The 16,823-nt window shown below is 45.0% G+C and overlaps 1 protein-coding gene across 1 annotated transcript in view; it reads left to right on the top strand.

Moving 5' to 3' along the window:
- The first annotated feature begins 11,088 nt into the window (after window positions 1–11,088).
- Window positions 11,089–16,823, top strand: part of LOC119286720 — an 8,604-nt gene continuing 2,869 nt past the window's right edge. Inside the window, exons 1-6 of the mRNA XM_037566161.1 lie at window positions 11,089–11,251; window positions 11,365–11,526; window positions 12,613–12,836; window positions 13,058–13,119; window positions 14,938–15,171; window positions 15,301–15,430. Of these exons, the coding sequence (XP_037422058.1) occupies window positions 11,239–11,251; window positions 11,365–11,526; window positions 12,613–12,836; window positions 13,058–13,119; window positions 14,938–15,171; window positions 15,301–15,430 (825 nt within the window). The 5' untranslated portion in view covers window positions 11,089–11,238. The remainder of the gene's footprint in view (window positions 11,252–11,364; window positions 11,527–12,612; window positions 12,837–13,057; window positions 13,120–14,937; window positions 15,172–15,300; window positions 15,431–16,823) is intronic.

Consider the following 16,823-nt stretch of genomic DNA (forward strand, 5'->3'; position numbering starts at 1 on the left):
CTTCCTTTCCCCCTCCTAGTAGGAGTCCTACTCCTACTAGGAGGAGGACTCCTCCTTGGCGCGCCAATGGGCCGGCCGGCCTCCTCCGCTTGCTCCTTTATATACGGGGGCAGGGGGCACCCCTAGACACACAAGTCGATCCACGTGATCGTTTTCTTAGCCGTGTACGGTGCCCCCTTCCACCATAATCCTCGATAATATTGTAGCGGTGCTTAGGCGAAGCCCTGCGACGGTAGAACATGAAGATCGTCACCACGCCGTCGTGCTGACGGAACTCCTCCCCGACGCTTTGCTGGATCGGAGTCCGGGGATCATCATCGAGCTGAACATGTGCTAAAACTTGGAGGTGTCGTAGTTTCGGTGCTTGATCGGTCGGGCCGTGAAGACGTACGACTACATCAAGCGCGTTGTGCTAACGCTTCCGCTGTCGATCTACAAGGGTACGTAGATCACACTATCCCCTCTCGTTGCTATGCATCACCATGATCTTGCGTGTGCGTAGGAATTTTTTTGAAATTACTACGTTCCCAAACAACAACTTATCAACGATGTGTACAAAACTGTCTTCACAATCAGATTGGGCGTAACGTTCATGCTTATGTGGACGACATAGTGGTGAAATCCAGAGAGAAGGAAACCTTGGTAACTGATCTGAAGGAGACCTTTGATAACCTCCGGGTCTACAAGATGATGCTTAACCCGACCAAGTGTGTTTTTGGAGTCCCAGCTGGCAAACTCTTGGGTTTTTTGGTGTCTAACGGAGGTATTGAGGCTAACCCGGAGAAAATTAAGGCAATCACATCTCTGGCCAAACCGGTGTGCATCAATGACGTTCAGCGGCTGGCGGGTCGCCTCGCTGCCTTAAGCCAGTTCATAAGCCGGTTAGGGGAGAAGGCGATGCCTTTGTATCAAATGATGAAAAAGGCGGATGGCTTTGTCTGGAGTGATGCTGCTAACTCTGCTTTTAAGGATCTGAAGAAATAGCTCGTTGAGCCGCCGATTCTTGCTGCTCCAGTTGAGAAAGAGTCGTTGTTATTATATGTAGCTGCTAACTCACGTGCCATCAGTGTGGCCATTTTTGTGGAGCGCAAGGAGGATGGCAAAGAACATCCAGCCCAACGGCCAGTTTACTACGTCGGTGAGGTGCTGATTGAATCTAAACAAAGATATCCACATTGGCAGAAGCTCGTTTATGGTGTGTTCATGGCAAGCCGAAAGCTTAAACATTACTTTCAGGGTCACCCAATCACTGAGGTTAGATCTGCTCCTCTAGGAGAAATCATTCAAAATAGAGAAGACACAGGACGAGTCGCCAAGTGGGCTATTGAACTTGGGTCTCATGGTTTGAAGTATATGCCACGTACTGCGATCAAATCTCAAGCGTTAGTTGACTTCATTAACGACTGGATAGAGTTGCAGATGCCAGAGGAGAAACCAGACAACACATATTAGACGATTCATTTTGATGGGTCCAGACAGTTGGAAGGCTCGGGGGCTGGAGTTGTTTTAACTTCTCCTCGAGGGGACAAGTTTTGTTATGTCTTGCGATTGATGTTTCCTTGTACTAACAACGCAGCAGAATATGAAGCCTTGCTTCATGGTCTTCGAATGGCTAAAGAAATGAGTCTGAGCCGGGTCTAGTGCCTTGGCGATTCAGATTTGGTGGCTCAACGGGTGTCAGGCAAGTGGGATTCCAAGGATCCTCTCATGGCGGCTTATAGCCGCGAGGTCGACGCTGTTGCAGGGCATTTTAAGGGTTATCAAGTGGAACACATTGACCGTAGAAAGAACGAAGCGGCCGATTCCTTAAGCCGGTTGGGATCTCAGCGTAAGCCGGTACCCCCTAACACCTTTTTGGATGTTTTACATAACCCGTCTGTTAAGTTGCCTACAGAGGAAGATTTGGCCATTCCTGACCCGGAGGCACAGTTAGTGGCGGCTACTCATATTATTCTAGATTGGACAGTACCGTTCCTGGCTTACATGACCCGGGGCGAGTTGCCAGAGGACGAGACCCTGGCCCGACAGATAACCCGGCGGTCCAAGTCAATGACGATTTCTGACGGAGAGTTGTATCATCGTAGCGTCACTGGAGCGTTTCAGCGTTGTGTTTCTCCTGAAGAAGGTCAAGAAATACTTCGTGAGATCCATGAAGGGGATTATGGTCATCACGCCGGGTCAAAGTCTCTTGTGGCCAAAGCTTTTCGTCATGGTTTTTACTGGTTAATGTCTCACGCTGATGCAGAGGATCTGGTCAGTAGGTGTGATGGATGTCAAAAATTTGCACGACGAGCGCATGTGCCGGCTCAAGAGTTGTGGATGATTCCAATCACTTGGCCGTTTGCGGTTTGGGGGCTTGACATGGTTGGACCTTTCAAAAGGTCTAAGGATACAAAGACACATCTTTTAGTGGCAGTTGACAAATTCACAAAATGGGTTGAGGCGGAGCCAGTGAGTAAGTGTGATGCAGCCATGGCGGTTCAGTTCATGAAAAAGGTGATTTTTCGCTTTGGTTTTCCATACAGCATTATCACTGACAATGGCACTAATTTGTCTAAGGTGCTATGGAGGAGTTTTGTCAATGTGAGCATATCCGGCTCGATGTTTCTTCCGTAGCTCACCCTCAATCTAATGGTCAGGCTGAGAGAGCAAATCAGGAAATCTTAAAAGGTCTCAAGCCCCGGCTTATGGTTCCCTTACAACGGACGTCGGGTTGTTGGGTAGAAGAATTACCCTCGGTGCTGTGGAGTATCAACACCACTCCTAACAGGTCTACAGGTTATACACCTTTCTTCATGGTTTATGGAGCGGAAGCGGTGCTGCCTAGTGACATCCGTCATGACTCGCCTCGTGTGGCGGCTTACGTTGAAGCTAATAATGAACAAGCCCGACAGGATGCACTTGACTTGTTAGATGAGGAGAGAGACTTGGTGGCGGCTCGACCAGCAATTTATCAACAGGACCTGTGCCGTTATCACAACCGGCGGGTTAAGTCCAGGCCTTTCAAGAAGGTGACCTGGTGCTCCGGCTCATTCAGGATCTATCGGATCCACACAAACTATCCCCGCCTTGCGAAGGACCTTTTGTGGTCAGTAAGAATTTAAAAATGGGTCATATTGCATCATTGACGTTCGAGAGCACAAAGACTCGCGTAAGTTGGAGGAGGAGACCCGCCGGCTGTGGAACATTGCTCAGCTTCGGCCATACTACACCTGAGCTACCGGCTCTCGTCATGTACATACTTTGATGTTGTGTATATTATGATAAGTAATAAAGCATGACCTCTGCCTTTTTCCTCTTCAAAGATCATATATCTTTAATATTTTCATGACTATTAAGGAGCTAATCATATCTGAATCTAGCTTAACCTTTCTAGTCCAGCTTATGATCGTATTCGAATCTAGCTATAAAATTCATGATCACTTGGGGGCTTCCTGTTCAAACATAGGTCGTATTCGAACCAAAGAGAACATACCTGTCGTAACCCTCTTGATCGGCTCAAAGCCAAACTCACTAGGGGGCTTCTTGATCGTATCCGAATCATAGCTTAACCCCTTTTGGGTCCAACTTGGATCGTATTCGAATCAGGGTCGTTAAAAACCTCTCAAGGTCATTTGGGGGCTTCCTGTTCAAACATAGGTTGTATTTGAACCAAAGAGAACATAGCTGTCGGTACCCTCTTGATCGGCGCAACGCCAAAGCCACTAGGGGCTATATGATCGTATTCGAATCTTAGCTTAACCCCTTTGATCCGGTTTACTGATCGTATTCGAATCAGAAACCCCCTAATTTCAGTTAAAAAGTTAATTTATGTTGGTTGAAATCTGCTATTTTATTTTACTGGTCTGTCTCAAATCTAAACGATGAGCATGTTTTTTTTCCACCGGCTGGACTATTTGACAATAAACCGCCAAGGCATGATAGTCATCAGGCATATAGAAGCATTGCCTTCTAAAAAAACTGGGTCATCAACCTCATCACTCGGGTCATATAGACTGGTAGTCCAGATGCAAAGAACACATGTATGACTGTGTTATTCATGAACATATTTTTCTGTGTTTTTTCATTAATAAAAGGTTGTTTCAACCTTGTTTATTTCACGTCTGGTTCCGTTTTTTCTAGTACGATAAAATCATTGGTCCTGTACAGGGTGTTCTGACCCGTCCGGTGCTAAACCGCCAAGCCAGTTTTTTCCTTTTCTATAGGAACAAAGTTGAAATATTACAGATGTAACCATAGATGTGACGCATATATTGACATCAGGAGCAAAGAGTCACACACAACATCTTATGGACGATGGCATCGGCAAAATATGCAGTTTTTTAAACTAACCTATTACAAGGCATTAAGAGCCCAAAAGGTTATTGTTTCTCTCTCTCTTAAGACATGTCCTAAGCTAAAAGCTGGATTGTTTAGATGGTTATGACTCCCCCCTGGCCGGTTCACCTCCCTCCACTGGTTGAAAGCAGGGATTGGACCAATCAAAGCCGTTCAGAGCAATGAATTCAGCCTCATCATCAATTAAGCCGGCCGGGTCAATTTCTGGGGCAAATGTATGTGGGCGCACCGGCGGGATAAGATCCGTCACTTTATAAGAGGGAGTCGCCATCTTCTTATTCTCCATATCAAAACTCGGCTGATATTTATCGATGTTGGTCTCATCTCCAATAGCTTGAGGTCGAACTCCCCTCACGCAGGCAATGAAGTCATCTTGCTCAAATAGAGTCCTGTCTTCCTTCACGGTAGGGTACCCCTTAGCTACATCCGCCGGGTCTAGATCTGGCACCCATGCTTTGGAGCGGCTCAGAGCAGTCAGGGCTCCGGCTCTGGCACAGGATCCTTTGACCTTTTGAAACATGGCGGGTAAGATCGATAATTTCTTCAAAATGTCACTCAGCCAGTTGGGTCCTTGGTTGGCAGGGAAGATAGCAGCAAGTGCTCGTTGAGCACCAGTATACAACTGCTCCACTAAGGTATAAACCGCCTTCAGCTTGGTCACACTATCTTGGCTCAGATTTTGGCTTCATGGACCTACGAGTTATTTTCATCAAAGGTTCAGCATGTGGTTTATATTCCTGGTCACAATAAGGTATAAGTGATTAATACAAATGACTTACCGAAGATGGCGGAGACCATTTGAGAGACATGGTTCTTTAAGCCGGTGAGCTCTGACGTAACCTCTTCAAGAGCCGCCTCAGCTGTTTCGGCACGTTGAACCAGCATCGTCTTTTCTTTGGCCCAGGATTTCTTCTTTGCAGTCAAGTTGGTCTTTAATTTTTCTGTCTCAGAAAGACTTAATTGGAGTTTAGAGTCAGCAGTTTTGATTTCTGCCTCTTGATCTGCCAGCCGGGTCTTTGCTTCAACTAATTGGGAGCCCAATTCAGATAGGGTGTTCTGCAAAACATACACATATATGTCAAGGCTTAAACTAAAAGTTATAAGGGTTCAAGTCTCAAGTACTTTGCACCGCAATACCACTTGACACTTGGGGGCTAATGTCTGCCAAAGAAATTTTTTATGACTCTTATATGTTTCAAGTCCCAAGTGTTTTACAAAGTAACAACACTTGGCACTTGGGGGCTAATGCATGATATTCAGAAAGTTTTTCAAGGTTGAGTCGGATTGCAGTACTTTTTGGGACTAGTAAAAGACAATTATAAAGTTAAGTACCGGTTCATTTATGATAAATTGAGCCGGCCCTTGGGAACTACATGTCAAGTTTATGCTACTCTATTGGACTTTCAGAGGAAAAGTTTCAACCTATATCATAAAGTCTACAGATCATTCAGGATCATTTCTGAAGACTTGGGGGCTGACAAAGTATAAATAAGCCGGAAAACATACCTCATGTTTTAGCTGCAATTGCTTGACCATCTCAATTTCCGACTCACGGCTGGAATGCACATGACTGAGATAGCCGGATAGTATGTCACTAGCATTCAGATGAGTATAGCGAGAGATATCAAACTGTACTTTCTGCCTTTCTAAGGCCTCCTGTTTGGCAGAATGCCTGGCTAGCATAGTTGGATTACCCGGCACAAAAAATTTGCTGCCAGTGATCAGAACGTCATGATCAGAAGATGTTGGGATGGTCTGGCGGTAGAGGGATTAACAATGGTATCATCAGCTGACGACTCAGGAGGATCCAATTGAGTATCAATAGCTGGGTCTTCTGGTGCTTCAGTTCGAGGGGGAGAAGTTGGCATGGCCGGTTCAGGTGCAAGAACTGACGGGTCTTCCGTCGGTTTAATCACCTTGGCCTTCTTGGACTTGGCTTGACCACTAAGAAAGATTTTATGAGACTGTTAGTACAATGATGTAGTTCTAAAGATAGAGGAAAACTGATTTTTCCGTACCCAGGAGCAGTTTTGAAAGCCGGAAACTGAGTCTGAGATGAGTCGCCAAAAGAGCGAGAAACCTCCTGTAAAAGGTAAAATAAAGTTAGCGAGGCAAGGGAATAGATTCATTAATGAAAGCAACAGATAAAGATGAAAGAAACCTCATTCTGGCGCTTTCGAGGAGTTTGTTGTAAAACGGAAGGCGGTTCATCGTCGTCATTATTCCGGGCCTGACGGCGGCTCTCATGTTGCTGCTTTTTCAAAAGAAAATGAGTGTCCAAATAAGCCAAAGGGTGTGAAAACCTTACTTTCTGGGTTACCAGTCGAAGTTTCTGTCTTGGCAAATGGGCTGAGTCGAAGGAAATAGTTACCTCTTCTTCTACGGCCTGACTGGCCCCCGTGTCGTCCTGGCAATAGTCAGTGTCAATAAGGTTATTAAAAAACTGGCCAAGCGAGTCAAGGGCTACCTCCGGCTTAGAATCATCGTCAAGCTTTAACAGTTCCGAAGTAGTGCTCCTTTTCTTCTTGGACCTCCGGGTCGTCTTCCTGGCGGCTATGGCGGCGGCTCTAGCCTTCTTGGCAGCTTTGTGGTCATACTTGGCTTTCTAGAAGTCGGATTTGGCCTGTAAACAAATAAACAGGATAAAAGGTCATGCAAGTATTTAAAACTACTAAGGAAAACACAAAAGAGAAAGAGGTCAGGGGTTTCTCACCTCTGGTGCCGGGTTAAGTTTACAGAAGGGGTTTAACCCAACCTTACTGCAGTCCTCATACTTGCTGTTCACAAGGATGGTTGACATTGAAACAATGTCTTCTTCAGTTAGTTGTACAGAGTTGTAACGCAGAGAGTCATCTGGGCCTCCGCCATATTCATACATCAACTTGGATCGGCGGCTTAGAGGAATGACCCGCCACGAGATCCAGCAATGGATCAAATCAACTCCGGTTAAGCCATTCCCCAGTAAGGCATGGATCCTTTTAATAGATGGAATAAGCTTCTTGAGTTCAGCAGCAGTAAGCTTATCAGGTAGCACAAACTTGGAATCCAGACGCTCCACACGATAACCTGACAGTGGTTTTTCATTGGCTGGAGACGTATCTTGGAAATAGAACCAGGTCTGATTCCAATCTTTGGGATGACTCGGTAAGACAATTAAGGGAAAGACGGCGCCCTATCGACGCTAAATTGAGATTCCACCAAGTTCCAAGCTAGGGCCATTGGTACACTCATTCTGGCGGTTCAGATAAAAGTACTCTATGAAGAGTTCCACAGTCGGCTCTTCTTGAATATACACCTCACAGAGAACTTGAAAATTGCAGATGTTGGATATGGAATTGGGTCCAATATCTTGAGGATAAAGTTTGAAAAAAATGAAGAACATCTCTAAAGAATTTTGAGCCGGGTGGTGTAAAACCCCGATTCATGTGGTCAGAGAAGACAATAACTTCATCGTCTTTGGGATTAGGTCGTTCCTCGTCCAAGTCAAGTGCACGATAAGACATAACATTTTTCCCTGGCAAAAATCCTATGGTGAAGAATTCCTTCAAGGTATCTTTAGTGACTGTGGAAGGGACCCAGTTGCAGACAGTCAGTGCTTTTGACGGCATGATCATCAAAAGACAAACTGAAAAGAAAGTAATGTATCGTTTCAATTCAATGGTGAAGTTAAATGATGATGGTGCAAATGAGTAATGGCGGCTTAAGTAAGGGCTAATGTCATATAAGGGAAAAGTGAGCCGGCGTAATAAGCCGCCATGACTACAGATATTTGAGAAATGCCAGAAACAGAATTGGCCACGTGTTGAGGCAAACAAGTTTCCTAATTTCTTGATATTATTCTGGATCAAATGGCCGTTCAAAATGGAAAATATTCTAGACCTAAAAATCTAGCACAGATGAGTTCATGAGTTCTAATGAGGCCTTTGTACGAGAAAAAGGGATCTACTGGTATCAAGAATGGGTACAAAACAACTACCGCACGAGTATATGTTCTTTTTGGATCAAGAAGAAACTGTCATGGAAGAACTACGAAGAAACTGTGATGAACTATGAAGAACACGCAGAAACCTAGAAACCCTAATGCGGATCTGAGGAGTAGAAAGGTAAAACACTTACAGCCAAGGATTTTCTGCGGAGGGTCGCCGCCGTTCTCTGGACCGATTCAGGTTGATGCAGCGGCCAAGGTCGACGAAGACGAGGTGCTCTGCGACGGCGGCGGATCTCGGGCAGCAGTAGGGTTGCGAGAGGAAGAAGACGAAGAGAGAGAAGAATGAGAAAAGACCAGATCGTGCCTATTTATAAGGGGATAAGCGAACAGGCGGGCGCGAAAATCGAGGAAGACACAAATAATGATTATCCAACTAAACGGACGCCTCGATTCTCGGAAGACATTTAAAGATAAAGATCCATTGAAGATGATGTCATAGCATGCTTTCGTGTTTTTAGAAGATGACGTCATGGCGGGTTACAGAGTTTTTACAGAGAGAGGAAGATGGATTTCGTTTAAGTATTGAAGATTGACAAAGAACAAAGTTCAAGTCAACCTGGGGCCTAATGTTGGGAATATAGCTACCAGGTAAGACCCGCCCAGGAGGGGACGGGTCAACCCCAATGGCGGGTTACAAAAGAAGCCCAGTAATATTCAAGGTGATAGTTTATTAAGACTTGTAGAAGGCCTAAGCCCAGAAACGGCTTAAGGCCCAATATTGTAAACCGTCATATGTAAAGAAAGACTTATAAAGAAAGGCATATAAAAGAAGTCACCGAGCCGGACACGTTTTATGAGCCGGCCGGGACTCTGTAGGCCGTCAGGCGTCAACCCATGTATATAAGGGGACGATCCGGTGGCGGCTTAGGACAAGAAACAAGAGATCGATAGCCAAGCTAGCGGATTAGCTCCTTGGTCATCAAAACCCCAGCAATTCCAACACAACTAGACGTAGGCTTTTACCTTCATTGTAAGGGGCCGAACTAGTATAAACCTCTCGTGCCCTTTGTTCCAATTAACCCCTTTAAACTTCCTAGTTGCGATGGCCCTACGACTAAGTCCTTTTGTTAGGACATCTATCGTGACAATTCCACGACACAACCAAAAAAGAACTAAACTGGTTGGTCAATACATTCATCTTTGAGGCGAGTTTGCCACTACCCGTCGCGTGAGGCGGAGAATAGGAGTAGTCATTATGGGCTGGGAGGTTTATCAATTGTAGGCTTTAGCAGTTCGCACCGTGAGTGACCAGTCACTAATAAGAGAAAAATTTGCCTAAAAGACCTAATAAGAGAAAATATCCCTAAAAACTATTAAAATAGAATATCTCCAAAAAACTTATAAAAGAAAGAAAAACTTATTGTGTGAAAATAAATTCTTGTTGCAAAAGAAACTCGACTTATTTCTCGAGAAAAAAATGAAGCAACTTCACTTGTCCTCAGCTGTTATTTGTGCTCCAGTATAGTAGTACAAATTCAAGGTAACTCCCGTAACACAAATGTTACTCTATTTTTTCCCGTAGAAAAGAACGAGAGAGAAAATATCCGCAACACTCCAAGTACTGTGTTTTTCTTTCCCATTTTTTCGGCCACACTTTCTACCTCCTTCAAACTAGCTTTCCTTGTCGAAGAGAAAAGGCTAGGAGTGCTAGCTAAAACGACCTGGACACAGATCGGTGAGCCAACCAGGAGCTGCCATTACTGACCGTCCACCAATTTGAAGTGCAAGTGGTATCTCTGTCCCAGGTCGCATCACGCCTAGCTGGCAGCGCGATCAATGGCAAGGCAACCTAGTAAAACCTAGAATTGACAACCAGACGTACATCACGGTAACGATACATGCATGTTCCCTTTCCCTTCTCCTGCCTACTTCCTCCGTTCGGAATTACTTGTCGTAGAAATGGATGTATGCATGTGCGCCGAAAACGTATCAGGCATAACTGCAAAAATGTCTTATATTTAGTTACAGAGATAATACATGTGTAACAAAAAAAAAAGGAAAGCCACGGTCCATGAACCCGGTAATCTTTCACGCACGATTTGCGCACAACATGATTTGAAGCCACACAGATTAAAGAAAGAGGCAACCGAATGACCCACTCCCTCCGTCTCGTAATGCAAGATGTTGTTTGACGTTAGTGTAGTGTTAAAGAAACATTTTATATTATGGAATGGTGACTTGTTCTGTGTTGATCGTGTGTGAATCCGTCGTGTGCATAGCACCACTCTTTGCAAATATCCTGCTCCGGGTAGCAGCAGCTGGGCCTGATCAAAGTGGCATCGCTCAATTGAGGCGCGTCCCTGACAGAAGCCGCAGCTGAGAAGGTCCCTCTCGCGCATATAAGTATTCCCCATGCTCAACACGCGGGAGTGATGAACAAGTTCTTTTTCTTTTCTTTCGAGAATGAGCGATAATCTAGCTACACCGACGATCGAGCGATCGATGGCGTTGACCAGTTAACGCCGCTACGTGTACCGATAACCCACCACGAAGCCTCTAATTCCGGCATTGTGTGATGTAGTACAGCCTTTAATAATCACACTTGGCCTACTGTCCCCAAGAAGAAGATACGAAGAGAGGGTGGGTGGGTATAGGAAAAGTGGAACAATATCAGCACCAAACAGCAACAGCTCGAATAGAATACGGGTACGGTGGTGGCGCGCAGCGCAAACATCACTTTCACGCCAAAAATACAGGCAGGCAACATGCATCTTGATATCCAGTACTACAAGTACCATCTCCATCTCCGTTGCCCATGCCCATCCCACTCACCCCAGCGGCATATCGTCCCAGACAGACGGCATCCACGTCCTTGGCCTTGGGCCTCACCTATTTCCATTCCATTCTCCACTCATCCGGCCCCGCGCGCCATTCGATCCTCTTCTCGACTTCTCCACTACTCGCCAGTCGCCATGCAGCAGCAAGGCAAGAACCGGAACAGGAGAGCGATCTGCTCGTCGGATTTCTTTGCTTGGTCTGGACGTGTGCTCATCTCTTCTTCTTCTTCTTGCTCTGTTTGTTTGCTTGCTTGCTTGCAGATGGGTTGGGCAAGCGGCTGCTGCTCAGGGTCGCCGCGCTGTGCCACGGGAGTAGCAAGCTGCCGCCGCCGCCGGCTCCTCCGGCCATGGCGGAAATGCCGAGGGTGGAGATGGCCGGCGACGGCCGCGTCGAGCACCTCGAGAAGTTCTCCCACTACGTCGGTCAGTCGCCATTTCCACTCAATTGTTTGTTTTTTCGCGACACTTTACAGCAATTTCTTTTCAAATCCCCGCTCATTCCAATCCGATCAACGAACACCTGTCACTGCTGTTATTGAATGCGTATATTAACGTGGATGCTGCGTTCCTGTGTTCGTTTTCACCACAAGGATGATACTGTCTCGTAGTTTCTGTTGCCACTTGGTCTGATAATTTCCCCCCTTTCTGATGACGCCAAGAAGCAAGCAACCAATTGGTCCGAACACCAAAGGCTCTAACTAACTCCTGCAACCTTCCAACCAGAATGTTTGTCTTGGTGCTTGAATGCTCGAGAGATTCCACTGATGATACACTAGGAAACAAGATCCAAAACAGAAAGTAGTATGTATACCATGCAGAACTTCCCGTAAATTAATATAGGAGCGTTTAGATCACTTAGTTTACAGAGAGTAAAAGTTAAAGTAAACCCTTGTGATTGACATGGGCACTGCTGCTTTGATGGAAGAGTAGCACCTAGACACTGAACTGGAGTATATCTTCTCCTAGCTGACGCGTGCACCGACTTCTCCATGGAAACCGAACACCTGGCCAGCCAGTCGCCTACCCACTACCAAGCATGGCATGATCTTCTCTTGAGGGATAAAAACAGTTCCGAAGCATGTACTACGTCGCATGGGTACGACACAACGCACCAAGTCTCACGTGATGAGGTTAAGGTTAATCGTACGTGTACCAGACAGCCAGCATTCGTGCTAAAAGCTTAAAACTGGACAGCGCACTGACTGAAGAAAGCAGTTAGTGATGATAATAGCACTCGATCTTCCTCCCTGGCCACAGGCTGACCAGCAGGCCGGGGCCCTTCAGCCGTCTCGTCGAGATCAATGCATGCCACTGGTACCGTACGGCGGCGATGCCATTGTCGAGCCGTCCATGGCCACAGCCTTTTCATGTGGTTCAAAACTTCCTGGCCACTCCTCTCCTGAAAAGATAATGAGTGATTGAGAATTTCTGACATCGAGATCAGAGTGGGTTTAGTTTCTGCTGCAAATTAGTGTTTCCCAGATTAATCTCAATTCATTGTGTATGCAGCTCGGCAGATTGGGTTCGAGGACGCGAGCGAGTGCCCCCACCTGTGCAAGGCGGCCAACAACTACCTCCGGCAGACCAACAACTGCATGGCGGACGTCTACGGCCTCCTGGACGGCGTCCCGGAGGCCGACGCGCTCTACGTCAAGCTCGTCGACGAGCTGGAGAGATGCATCCTCGGCTACTTCGCCTTCCACTGGGACCATTCCACCACCCTCGTCACCCAGGTGCTCCCTCCGGCCCTTTTTAATCTGCATATAAGTATGTGTGTGACGATCTCGTCATCTTTGGCGGATCTGGAAGCAAAGTGGACGTCCACTCGGCTCGACGAATTACGAGCGATGCACATGCGATGTGCATTACTACATTATATATGCCGTTGCCGTTGCCCTTGCCGAGCGATTGCCGTAACTTTGCCGTCAATCACGCACGTACGCTTAATGTGCAGGCCTTGACCGTGGACAGCGCCAACAAAAAGAAGCTGAGGAACGTGATTCTGGAAGCTAACAGGTGAAAAGTCAAAACCCAACTGGAAACACTCTTTTTTTACACTTTCTTTTCTAAAATAATAAAAATTAAGCTGCGTATAAATGAGTGCTCAATGAACACTTCGAAGCCAGCACATGCTAATAATTACTGTGATATGCTACTACTCTCTTCGGTCCATATTAATTACCGCTGATTTAGTACAAAGTTATATGAACCAGGGGAAGTAGTACTCCGTTTCTTTGTGGATGTGAACAGAGAGAGAATTGAAATTATGTAGTATCAAGCATAAATTAAGGTCATGATTTGACGATGATGACCTTTCTAACAGATATCTTTTATAACATGCTTATGAAAAGAAAAGTACAGACACAAATGACATATTATACCAGTTGTTAGGTCGATGTGTTTATAATAGCAGTAGATGGGAATGCTCATGATTTGTCTCCATTATAGGTCAATTTCGTAATCTTTTGACATTTCCTACTCTTACTAATCAACTTGGGTACACGTTGGTATACATCGGCATGTTTGAATGCATGTATGTATGTACAGCTCCTATCTTGCTTTCACCAATCAATTTTTTTTTGCCATCACAAATTTCCTTTGGTCAAATTTATTTGACCCGGCCAAGTACTTCGAATTACTTCTATAATCCCATAATCCCATATAGATGAGCATGAGCTACCTAACAGATAACTATCGGGAGTTTTAAAAAAGTAGCTAGTGCAATCATCTCGTCCTCTAAGAAAGTGACACATATAGGCAATAACTGCAAATTCCTAGCCAAGAATTGTCTAAAATGGTGTAGTTTAAGCTACCACCTTCGTCTTAGTTTACTGGTCTCTTTTGCAATTTGTGCCAAATTTTGATCAAATATTTAACTAATAAAATGTTAATGCATGTCAACAAAAATTATATGGTTGGATTCGTATTTGAACCTAGTTTTTAATGATATTTTTTTTTGTGAAATGCATAAACATTTTGTTAGTTAAATTTATGGTCTAGATTTGACATAAAATACAATGAAGACCAATAAACCAAGACAGATGTAGTATTATTTTACAAGAGGCAATAGACATATGTAGTACATATAACTAAAACACACAATAATCCTACTTACATTTGCCCGTTTACTCGCATGTGTCTCATTTGCCCGTTTCAATATATTGATAAGACGACAAGAAGCTTCCGAATATACACCATGTGCCTTGTTTTATGTGCACATGCGCAAATGCTAACATATGCGATGTACTAGCGCATCACCCGTAGACCCATACAACCACGAGTTCTCATTTCCAATTGTCCAAACTATTTATTTTTGTATTGTTTGCAATAGCTGCCAAGACTACGACAAGTGCTTAATAAAAACATGTTAGAGGCATGGCCCCAAAGTCATTGCCGATACGCAATAATTGAATCAACCGTTATTAATAGTAGCCTCATCTAAAACGTACCCTCCCACTAGGCCATGTATACATCATGGAGTGGGCCAAGCCAGGTGTATGACAATGATGCTAACGCTATCAATGTTGGAGATTCGTTCTGGAGACATACTCTAGCCAATCACTATATAATCGTTAACTCAACTACTCGGTCGTCAATTCAATTGAAAATATCTGCTCCAGTCCTTGTTGGATGTAAACAACAACATCAACTGCTAAGTAGAATTGCGATCTACCATGGATAAAAGAGGGTATATAATCTAAGATGTACGCTAACATTGTCGCGTTCCATAAAATACCCTATGCATGAGTAACTTGTTAAAAGGCTTTTAAAAAAAACTTGTTAAAAGGCTTGCATGCATAAAACTAACTGAGATTGGATGGGTGCGACGAGCAGGAAGCAACGGTTCGAGCGGATCACGAAGGACCTCAAGGTGACGCGTGTGTTCTCCACACTGGTGCATGAGATGAAGGCCATCGGCACGGTGACGGGGATGAATGGCGAGGAGGAGGCGCACTGCACCGACGTTATGGCCCCGGTGGCGCACAGCGACCGGTCCCCGGTGCTGCTGCTGATGGGCGGCGGCATGGGCGCCGGCAAGAGCACCGTGCTCAAGGAGATACTTCAAGAGTGAGTACTGAGGACCAGTATTATTTCTTACGTTTTTTCCTCAGTTTCTTAGTACGTACACTTGTTGCAACAACGGTCGATTCGATCAGAATTTGAAGCCGAAGCATGGGTTGCGATGTTGAATTTCAGGCCGTTTTGGATAGAGGCGGGGAAGAACGCTTTGGTGGTTGAGGCGGACGCTTTCAAGGAGACAGACGTGATCTACCGCGCCATCAGCTCCATGGGCCACCACAACGACATGCTTCAGACGGCAGAGCTGGTACGTTCTTGCAGTTATATACCTAATTTAGATCTATATATACAATCATCACCATGGATCAAAATGAAGCAGCGTTGTTTCGACGACGTTTACAAATGGACCAGCGTTGTTCCGACGACGTTTACAAATGGATCAACATTGTGACGTAGTTACTTCGCAAAAAAAAACGTGATGTAGTTGTGGTTGGCCAGTCATACATCAGTAGTTTGGCCCTTTGAATACATGCGTGGTTTGAGTCTGCTCTATTTCAGTTTGTTCATGTTAACGTGCCCAGCAGTCCAGAGTCGAGACGACAAAAATGGCCCTGCACTTTTTAGGTAGAAAAATGGGTGAGTGAACAACCGGCCGCTGAACGGTAGGGGTCAGCAGCGATGGCACACATGGGGCGATAGCATAGCGGCGTCGCGTAATTGATACTCCTACTGCACTGCAGCTGCCCGATCGACCGACCGACACTTTCTCCAACTGTATGGTATGTCCTCAAATACAGTGAAAATCTATGGTATCTGTTCACCAAGCTAGAAACATGAACTGGTCTGCTCCTATGACCCTTCTCACTCCGACAAAGGCTGTGAGAAAGCTGAGGTCCAACGGAGCACTTGGCTTAATTAGATGGTTCTGCTTTGTCTGTGTGGTGTATAACATGTACTCCCTCTGTAAACTAATATAAGAGCGTTTAGATCACTAAAGTAATAATCTAAACACTTTTATATTAGTTTACGGAGGAAGTACGCATCTATCTATCTACCTTTTTTTGCTGCCCTGCCGGGTCCACGACATGGACACAGTATGGTTTTATGAGGATTTGGGCTGGCATGTGGGGAATCAGGGCTGGAACATGGAAAAATCAGAGAAATGATATTCGTACTACTTCTGAAAAAGTAGGTACGAGTTCAAATTGATGACCATTAGCTAACACATCAAGGGAGTAGGTACCAACCTAAAAACTGTACATACCGATTTTGTAGAAATTATACTCCCTCCGTTCCGAATAACTTGTCGCAGGTATGGATGTATCTAGATGTATTTTAGTTCTAGATTACATCCATTTCTGCGACGAGTAATTTCAAACGGAGGAAGTACGTAAGAATAACATTTTTCTAAACATATCTCTCATGTCATACTTTTTTTTTAACAATCAATACCATGATAAATTATAGTAGCAAATTGTACATGGTAGAGATACATGAGCTGACTCTATCAAGGGAGTAGGTACCAGCTGTCAAGCTTGAAGACAAAGCAAATTGTTTCATTCCCACATTTCATTGGGGAAATTGTTTCTTCCATCACTTTTTTTTAGAACCTTCCTCCATTTTTCCTTTTTTTTAGATTGCCCTCCTCCCCTTTTCGAGAATTTCCCCCATCTTCCTTCTTTTGAGAGAACCGGCACCCA

Source organism: Triticum dicoccoides, chromosome 4A (genome assembly GCF_002162155.2).
Source record: "Triticum dicoccoides isolate Atlit2015 ecotype Zavitan chromosome 4A, WEW_v2.0, whole genome shotgun sequence".
NCBI classification, from domain to species: Eukaryota; Viridiplantae; Streptophyta; class Magnoliopsida; order Poales; family Poaceae; genus Triticum; species Triticum dicoccoides.